General features: G+C 39.4%; 1 protein-coding gene across 2 annotated transcripts in view; it reads left to right on the top strand.

The window, feature by feature from the left end:
• Positions 1 to 8,304: 8,304 nt before the first annotated feature.
• Positions 8,305 to 10,477, top strand: part of LOC124594833 (P2R1A-PPP2R2A-interacting phosphatase regulator 1) — a 61,774-nt gene continuing 59,601 nt past the window's right edge. The window contains exon 1 of one of the 2 annotated variants that reach the window (XM_047133281.1): positions 8,305 to 9,191. In XM_047133281.1, coding sequence (XP_046989237.1) covers positions 9,088 to 9,191 — 104 coding nt within the window. In that variant the 5' untranslated portion in view covers positions 8,305 to 9,087. The remainder of the gene's footprint in view (positions 9,192 to 10,477) is intronic. The other variant, XM_047133280.1, reaches the window with a different exon arrangement.

The following is a 10,477-nucleotide window of genomic DNA, read 5'->3' as shown; positions in this document are numbered from 1 at the left end:
TCGTAAATTTGTAAAGGATTTTGCTAAAATAACCGAGCCGTTAACAAAGCATTTAAAGAAAGGGGTTAAATTTCAATGGACGAAGGAATGCCAGCAAGCTTTCGATGACTTAAAAATGAGATTAGTTTATGGTCCGATGTTGGTGTTTCCGAAATTTGAAGAAGACTTCATCTTATCATGTGATGCTTCAAATTGCACAGTAGGATGTGTTCCGGGGGAAATGGTAATGGGAGAGGAGCATCCGGTGGTGTATGCTTCCAGACAGTTAAGTAGGGCAGAACGGAATTATTCCACAACAGAAAAGGAGATGTTGGCTGTAATATATGGAGTAACGTATTTTCGTTGTTACCTTCATGTTAGGAAGTTTAAGGTCGTGACAGATCATGCAGCATTGAGATGGTTACTGGGACTCAAGGATCCTTCTAGTCGGTTAACGTGGTGGGCTCTGAAATGAAGTGTGTTTGACTTTGAAGTAATTCATAAGCCAGGGAAGAAACACGGGAATGCAAATGCTTTAAGTTGAAAGGTAGACGCATTAGAAGTAACGGGTAACAGTGTCACGGAATGGCAAAGGGCACAAGCAGCGTGCCAGTGTTTTAGAACTCAACCACATTTCATTGTGGAGGGAAATTTATTGTGTAGAGTTTCCAGGTTTGGACCACAGGTAGTGGAACCAAAGAGTTTGAGAGAGGAACTCTTAAAGGAGGACCATGATCATGTGCTTTCAGGGCATGGGGGTCGTCGAGCAACGGAAAGACGAGTAAGAGAACGATTTTGGTGGTGCACTCAGAGAAGGCATTTGGAACAATATGTAGCAAATTGTTTGTTGCTTTAGTTTTGTCATTGTATGGGGGAGACTATTTTCAGAGAATTCGATAGGGGCAGAGTGAACTATCGGGAATTTTTGAGGAAGTCATACAATGTTGTAGTGACTTATAGTGGGAATGGTTCTGGAGATATTATTAATGCAGGATCTGGCATATTTAAACTCCACGTTAGATCTAGAGTTTTTGTAAACATTGAATTCCTTTATTAATGCACAGGAAGGATCTATCATGATCAATAAAGTATTGGAACATGTTCAAACGTTACAACAGCATCGCACCGACAGACTAATTACAGTGAGCATTTTAGCGGCAGGGTGTGCCGTTTTTCTATTTTTCTTGAGTATAGCTTTGTGGAGAGTGTGGAACGTGCACCAGTAGAGGAGGTGCCAACACATCAGTTGCCTACGGCATGGGTAACAAGTGTAAACAGTGTATAGGGGTAGTATTAATGTTTTTATGTTCTCGTTAGTTTTAGTCTGTAGCATATAAGTTTTGTGAACAAGGTATGTTTACGCAGCCACAGACCACATCTGTTATATTTCGATTCGGGACGAATCTTGTTGAAAGGAGGGAAGTGTGCTGCGCTGGTACTACTCTTAGTCGTGGGAAAGGGGAATTTCGTTAAAAATTCAGTAAAGGCGCGGTTGGGCGATGAAGTCTGGAGCCTCTGGCAATGTGTTGTAATAGTCGGCAGCCAGTAGGCCAGGCAGAGTAAACATGGCACGGAGCTGTAGCAGCGTATTGCACGTACGACTGTTTGAAGTGGTGAAACAGCTTGGCAGGGAACTGGAGCATTGCTTTAAGTTATTGTGATGTATGAGCCGAGGCAGTAGGCCAGAGCCGAGAGTGGCGATGTGTAACTGGCTGACGTATGCTATTAGGGTCATTGCAAATTTTGGCGCTATACGTCTCAGTAAATTAGCTTACCACGCCTATTTTCATTCTATGCTTTCGTATGGCATCATATTCTGGGGTAACTCATCATTGAGTAAAAGATATTCATTGCACAAAAGCATGTAATTAGAATAATTGCTGGAGCTCATCCAAGATCATCATGTAGACACTTATTTAAAGAGCTAGGAATCTTCACTGTAGCATCACTATATATATATATATATATATATATATATATATATATATATATATATACACTTATGAAATTTGTTATTAACAATCTGAACGAATTCAAAAGTAATAGCAGTGTACATGGCTACAACACTAGGAAAAAGGATGATCTTCACTACTCAAGGTTAAATCTAACTTTGGCTCAGAAAGAGGTAAATTATTCTGCCACAAGTCTTCGGTCACTTACCTAATAGCATCAAAAGTCTGACACATAGCCATATAGTATTTAAAAGTAGTTAAAAGAATTTCTGAATGGCAACTCCTTCTACTCATTAGATGAATTTTTGGATATAGTAAGTGGGTAATTTCCCCACCCCCCACCCCAAAAAAACAATATTAAGTGTCATGTAATATTTTGTGTAATGTAATATCTTGTACTGTCGCTTGTTATTAACCTGACACATTCCACATCGCTATGAAGTGTCATATTCATTATCTATGAAACAAGTACTAATCTAATCTAATCTATGGGAATTTACCCCTGCCATAGTTTCTGTCTCTCTCTGACACTACGTCAGAAGCGAGGGGAATAGCAGTATTAATAGTAAAGCACTTTTAGCTTGAGGGGATGGGCCTGGTCAGTCGATAGTCGGGTCGGACCTGTGCTGGTCTATTCTTATAGGGGCCAGTCTGGCAGCGATGTTGTAAATATTCTGCCTGAAGGAGGGCAGTGACAGCAATCTGCAGCGGGTCCAGGACGGGCCACATCCGCTTATGCGGCGGGAGGCGCAGCCACGCTGCAACAGCACCAGAGATGGCGGCAGGTGTTGCCATCCGGCTCGCTCCACTAATGGCAAGTTGCGGCACCGCATCCAGGAGGATGTGGGTTTGAGTCCAGTCCTGTCCTGGGAGCAGCAGCAGCCGAGGGCCATGGGTGACCAGTACACCCACCTTTGTCCCACGATCAGACAGAGCAGGCCAAATGGGACGGATGTCAGCAGGGACCAGGGACTGTAAAAGTCTCCAGAGTCGCAGGCAGCTATACAGTGCAAGACACGACGCCTCGGCGAGCGGCGGCCGGGGAGAGCGGCTGACTTCCAGCTGAGCGGCCTTGATGATGGAGCAGAAATGTCGGCATACCAGGAGTTGCTGAGCCGGCTGGACTCGCGGGAAACGCTGCGGGTGGCATGCCGACACTATGCTGCACCCATCATAGTAATGTAAACTATGTGGATAAAGGAATACTTCTGAATACCGCTGTATCATTCTGCACTGCCCCTTGACGCTATTGAACTTGTTCGACCTCGTGACAAAATACGGCGCGGTGGGTCCTGGCTTCAGCTCGGCCATCTGGAGTCCTGGGTTCGACCATCGACGCTTTGCAACAGTAATAACAACACTCAAGAAACGCTGTGCAAACCATAAATAGCGATTTAAAAAGATATAAAAACAACTGAATACAGTAGAGGGAGACTGGATGTAGCTAGATTGTTGCGTGCATTGACAGATAATCTGAATGGTGCAAGGATGGGAATGACTATGTTACAAGGAACAGTATATCATGCCATGCACAGAGAACTGAGTTCTGTGTAGATGCTTCCACAGAAAATCGTTGCCGGACTATGCAGAACACAGAAGGAATTCACAGCATAGTTACAGCAGATAGTGCAATCAACCGAGAAAAGCTTCACACTATTCTGTCGTACGTCAACCGTGGAAATGGGTACTGATTTAGAATGATTAGAGCTGTTTATTCGATTCCCAGTGGCATGTATGAACGCCCAATATAAATTTTTGCAGTTACGCACCTTTTCATTTAAGTGTTAATTGCTCGCTGTAGTCTTATGGAGGAAAGTGGTACATTCTTCAGGACATAAAACTCACATTATCAAGGAGCAACTTGGAATCCCTACAATGTCAGTGAGAGTGCTTTGGTAGTGTATTGGCCATGCTGCTGGCTACTGAGGCAGCACAGGCAACACAATCCATGCTGGGGCTAGTTCGCTGTGACGTTGCGGGGCGCCAAGTGTGCAGCTCCCTCACTGTGGCAGCTGAGACTGTGAGACACGCTGGTGTCAGGGCATATTGGTGTGGCTGGCACCCTTCTGCCTACTGCACTGCTGGCAGCCACAAAGCAAGATAACAGTGTACCTCTGATCAATAAATGTGTATGCCTCATTAGCGCCTTTGGACGCTTGATAGATCCTCACCACCACGTTCCCCACAATGCTATCCTGATTACTGCAGAAACCACATTCTTGAGGACTACAGACTCACATAATGGAGGAACAAGTTGGAATCCCCGACTATGAATTCAGAATTCAGCTACCTGTAGTTTCCCTAAATAGATTAAGGCAGATACTGGAATGGTTTCTTTGCATATTCCCTTACCTTATTCAGGCTTGCTCTATCTCCGTTGGCTTCACTGTCGGTGCTAAATCCTAATATTTCTACTATTTCATTTTTTTGAAGGGCTCTTTGAAAGTATATGTAGCTCTAATATTCAGTCTTGAGGGTGCCATGCTAGACTCATATGTTTCCTTAAATTGGTCATATTTCTTGATGTGATTTACTTACGCATCTGCTTTACAAGTAGATTCCATCAACAACAGTGATGGCCCTAGGCTATACATTGATATTCTGTGAGCTCTATGCTGTTACCCTCAGCTGCAGTTAAAAGTTGGGCTGCTTAGCTATACATCCCCAGTATTCAAAAATTTGTTGTGATTTTACTTTTGTTTTAAAATTCATGCAAAGATATGTTTTGTAGACTCTTCATCCACTATCACACGTTTAATACAAACATTAAACCTTAAAAATAACAAATATTTACAGAGAATCTGCTATCCAAACTTGATTATTCGCCAAAGGGGTGTTTCGGATTCTTATCCTTAGCCAAGTTGGACTGGCTCACATGAAACAGCACTGCCTATCTTCTCCTACGGCTGCCATCTGTCCCAATATATTGGGACCGTCATCTTTATGGACCTTCTTGTCCCAACATCCTGACAAGACCCAATTTTGTCCCGATTTTGCAAAATATTATTACGTTCTTGGCTCAAGTACTGAAGTAATGCCATCTGTTAGAGCAACATGTAAATGCAGCATCCGTTAGTTATATTTATGTCAACAAGTTTATGTTGACAAGGTTGTGTCACAGATGGCGTAGCAAGTTGCGTATCCTGTATTGACGATGCAAGGACCTTCTAGATCCTGCGCCATCATTCGAGAAAATATCAGACTTCTCCATAGTATAGTTCTGGAACTACTTAAGCAGCACCATGTGGAAGAATCGGGCAGTTCTCATTTGAATAGCGCTCTGATAAGACGATTCTTTCTAAATGTATTACGAACAAGCAGTGCAAGTTAGTAATTTTTGAAGTGTATACTGCGGGTATAGATGGCGTGAAGCATACAGTGACGTTTACTTCCATGACTAAATTGTTATTGTCGACTGTTTACCGTCTAATAAACTTGTCTTATCATAGTTTACGAAAATGCCTAAGGATGGAAAGGGTGTCATTTTCGGATGGTTTCATGAAAGATTGGTCTCTTGTTAAAAAAGGATGTGCAGACCAGGAAGTGTTATGTGAGATTTATAGATGTTGCATCTCATTAATCCATGGGGCTAAGGCAGATGCGAGACATCACATTTCTACTAAGGATCATACAAATAGATTCGCAATAGCATCGACATCAAATCCTATTTCATAATTCATGGTTAAAGAAAGACGCCAAGGAGGAACTGCTGGTTGCTACTGGAGAATCAAGAACAGCTTATAAAATTGTCGAGCATCATCAATTCCTCAATTCTCTTGACTGTACCATAAAATAGAATGCCACATTGTATTCTGACTCCAAAGTCGCTAAAAAGCAGTCTGCTATAGCCAAGATCAAAGCTACAATGATTATCTAAAATATCCTTGCCCGCTCTCCAAGTCCAAATGCATAAAACAGTTTCATTTTGCGGCATATGTGCCGACAAATTGAAACACAAAGCTCAAAAAATGTTTCCTTTAGTTGGTCCATACTTTAATGAAACTGACAGAATCCAACAGAAGCTGTTGAAGTTTGATTCACTGAATATCGAAACATCAGAGACAATTGCAAACTTTGGTTAGACAATTTAAGACAACTGCGAATTCGATTAGATAAATTAATCGCTTTTTGTGGAAACAATACCAACTTCAAAGGGCTCCATCAATGTGGCCAGTGGAATGCGTTTCGCCAAATTAAAGAAGAACCAGGAATAAATGTAGTGGAATTGGAGGCAGTGCCCATATTCTCCACAATACTATATCAAGAGCTGCTAGAGTCTTAACAGACGACATTGAAATAATCATCACGAAAATATTTAATTATTTTTCGATATTCGCAGTAAGGACAGAGAAGCTGAAAGAGTTCTGCTTACACATTGATGTCTGTCATCAGACTCTTCTATCTAGCTCAAAAAGAATATGGCTGTTGTTAATTCTCACAGCTGAGAGAGTTCTTAAGCTTTACATTCCATTAAAACATTTTTTTTTTACACTGAAGACAAGCCACCTAAAATAATTTCAGATTTTTTCAGTAGTCAAATTGGTGAAATTTACTTCATGTTTCTGCATTCAAACCTGGCTCTGTTTGAAAAAAATATAAAAAGCTTGGAGAAGAATAAAGTCTCGATAACTGAAATCAGAAATGTATTAATTGACACTCAAAGATGCCTGAATGAAAGGAAGACTGCCAATTTTATTGGCGCGAAGACTAAGATGGATCTGAACAAATTAAAGAAAGAGAACCGTAACCAAGAAATAATTAATTTGATTTCGAAAATTGAGGGAGAGACAATGGCTTTCTATACCATAACATTTTAACATTTTAATAAATATCAAGTATCTGATTGGATGACGCTATCTAAAACTCCAAATTATTTGATGATTGAAAACACTACTATATGCCTGGATAAATATGTTGTGAAGATTTCGGGCGACAATTGTTTTCAGGAATGTATGTATCTGAAGAGCTTTTTAGAAAGTAAGTGGGACTGGGAAGAATGGAAGTCTAAGCACTCTGTGGAAGAAAGGTGGATTTACTTTCCTAACGAAACCGAAAATCCTGAACGTAAATGCCAACTGCTAAGACATGCGAGTATTTGTTTTCTATTCCCGCACACAACACCATTGTAGAAAGAGCATTTTCGCTGTTGTTGGTCCAGAGGACTGGTGAAAAAAAAACGACTGCTCCCAGGGACTGTGGAATTAGTTTTACAGTGCCAGTTTGACTATGTACGAGCTGACTTGCTTGGAATTTTATAAATAAGTAATACGTGAAATTTTATTAATACCTAAAAATTTCTGAAGAATGGGAAATTTTCCGAAAAATATGTTTTACCAACTACTTCTGCTGCAACAAACTCCATGTGTTCTGAATAAAAAGTGATTATATTAAACACGTTTTTTCCTTCATTCCTATACTCTGATCTCAGAGTGTCCCGACGAGATTCCAGCTAGATATGATAATCCCATCCTCTCCACACAAAATTGGAAACTATATTCATCACAGTATACTATAATTTCCAGTGTCAGAATTATTGAAAGGAGAGCTCACTTAGATATGTGTATCATAAGCTTGTGGAATCTAGGCAGTCCTATAAAAGGATCTGTTATCCATGTTTACATATAAAATAAAATTAGGAATATATTAGTTCTGAGTACAAATTAACAATTGTCTTACTGATGGATCGTGTGGTCAGCCCTCAGCATCCACTGGAGTCGGCGCTTAGGTATGGTGCACACTTTGCATAACTGACTAGGGCTGCACCTGATTAAAACACGATACTCCTCCATAAAGGCTACAACCGCCACAATGAAAACTTGGGCAGCTTTACAGAAAAGTTCAGATTTTTAGTTTTTAGCTGTTGCAAATCTTTACTCAGTACGTCGAACGTGGCTTTGTACTTTAGCCTTTAGCGATCCCAAATAGTGTCATTGTGTAAAAATAGGTCATAAACCACTATTTTGAAGAAGACTAAGATGTATGAAATAGGTCCGTTTGTCTAATCGAGTTAATTGAAAAGAAAATCCCAGTGGGACATCCTGATAGGTAAAAACGGTACGCAGTTTCCCAGCCTACTGTTCCGAAATTAAGGGAACGTATCTGCATTGAAACTTAAAGCAACCGAAAAAAGTTTACAGTGCGTTAATGTAAGGCTCGTTTTCATAATCTTCGTGGACTAAAAACAATTCCCATTAGACAGGAAGTCACGGTAGCAAAATATTAAACTGGATTTGGTTTTCTAAAATATTCAATTTGAAACGATAGGCACGTTTCATTTTTTTTTTTTTCTGGCGAGGAAGCGTTTCATAGCTCTTTGTGGTCCTCCAGAGAATTGTTAACAGACGGGCTGTTAAGGGCGCCGTCAGTATAGTTGTCGCGGTCAGGCGTTCCGTTCTACCATTGCTTTTTTCTAAATTTTACTTGAATAACAAACTTAGATTTTGCAACGAAGCGTACATAAATCTACATTTTCCAGAATATTAAATTTGACATTAGCTATACAGATACATAAACTGGCGTTGAGTCGTAACCGACATATTTAGAGCTGAATCAACCCAAATTTAGTGCCACGCTTTGTGATCACCTGCTAGCAAAGATCTATTGGTTTTTTCGTCACACGAAATAAAATTTGAGTTTTCTAACAATTTTCGGATATCATTTGTGATCGAAAGGGCTTGATGTTCGTGACGGAGCAAACTCACCTACGACGAAAGATCTAGTGTTTTTAGAGACTGGATAGTATCAGGAAGGGGGCAATAGGATGAATAGTTTTGCTTTTATAGTTGAAGTCCGGCGATAAAAAATAATTCGTAGATACTTACATGAAAATGATCGCTTAAACCATTAGCAGCGAGTATAATATTTACAATACATCAGTAAAATGTGGTTACTGAGGAGAAGCCGATTACTTGGGTTGCGACGTGATAGAGTTAGATTGTGTTTTACGTGTTAATGAATGGTGATACCTAATGCAAATTAGTTTGTCGAGTTAGTTTCACCTTAAAGAGGCTGTTTTTGTAGTACCTGTGTGCTTAACTCTGGTAAATAAATAAAATTATTAGTTAATTCTGTACTTGACGGAGGTCGGCCTAATGCTGTGAACAAATGCTAGAGGTTCTAGGTGTCGATGGGCTATGTTTTGTGATATTATAAAAACATGGATGTTGATTCACCAGTTAGTTTAAAAAGATCTAGCAGCGCTCCCATGATAAATGAATTGAATACCACAATGTCGGCAGCATCCACAACATCGTCTGCAAGGTGAGTACCGTTCACTCCTCTCATGATATTTCGTACCTAAATGTTGCCCTGGTTGAAAAGAATCGTCAGTATCACGTATAATGTAGGTGCTTATAGCACAATGCTCCCCAATATATTTGTTTAGAAATTGACTCCAGTCACTGCATCAACAAATTAAGAAATTAATTATTTAACGTAAAAATTATACACATTAGACAGATAATGCTAGTGTAAACGGATTACAGGTAAACATTTTTACCATGGTTTTAACAGAAAAGTCGTTCTACCAAGAAATATAATTAATTACTTACTTTTGTCAGGTGTAATGATAAAGGTTTTTGTAATGGTGTGTTTATAAATTAATAGATGTAAGTAACCGTAAAGGATTTCTGTAATTAGTCTGGTGCACAAAATAAACAGTCACATCTTGAATTCATGTGTTGTATGAGCCTGACATTTCTGTAATCAAATACACAACTTATGTCATAACTTATTTTATTATCTAGATTTATACTAAAAGTGATCTTGCACAACGTTCACATTCAGAATAATGTTTCATTTTACTAGGGACAAGGATTGTGCACAACTATTTAACATCTCATTAGGAGTTTGTGGAGTGGTCATTCTTCTTGTGGGATGTACATTAAGAGGGCAAATTATGCATTTTATGGACAGACTTCTAGCACATATTTTGAGTAACAGAAAGCTATCTGCTGCCCTGCAGGCCAGTAAGTGTAATTTACTGAACAAGTAGATATACAGAAGAATATCTTTCAGGAGTTCTGTAGTTTTCACATTACATGATCACATTGCCAGTAACATTTCTAAATATAATGCTAGAAGGAGAAATGATTTATATTGTCCACTACCCAGCCTTATGTAGCACAGAAAGGAGTGAGGTATTTAATCATTAATATCTGTGAGTACTCACCCATTGATATTAAGAATTTACTGAATAATAAAATTAACTACCAACACAAGGTTGAAATTGTGATCCATGAGACATGCAAATAATTAACTATATGTAGAGTTAAAGAGTTCCCAGGCTCATATCAAATGACATACTGTCAGCAGTCACTTGTTGACATACAATTTAATCCTAATCACTGGTTTTTAGCCTGGTTCTGATCACCAGCTAACGATCTTACATGACTGCAAACTTTAAAGGGATAAAATACATTGAAATTTAGATTAAGCAAATTATTTACAGGGCATAGGCAATGGGTCACAAATTATTGTATTAAAACACATTTTTAACTAGCATTACAAAAACACTCTTTCTTTCTTTCTTTCCTTCCTTCCTTCTT

This window comes from Schistocerca americana, chromosome 2 (genome assembly GCF_021461395.2).
Source record: "Schistocerca americana isolate TAMUIC-IGC-003095 chromosome 2, iqSchAmer2.1, whole genome shotgun sequence".
NCBI classification, from domain to species: domain Eukaryota; kingdom Metazoa; phylum Arthropoda; class Insecta; order Orthoptera; family Acrididae; genus Schistocerca; species Schistocerca americana.
The sequence above is the reverse complement of the archived record's forward strand: the minus strand, read 5'-3'. Positions and strand labels throughout refer to the sequence as shown.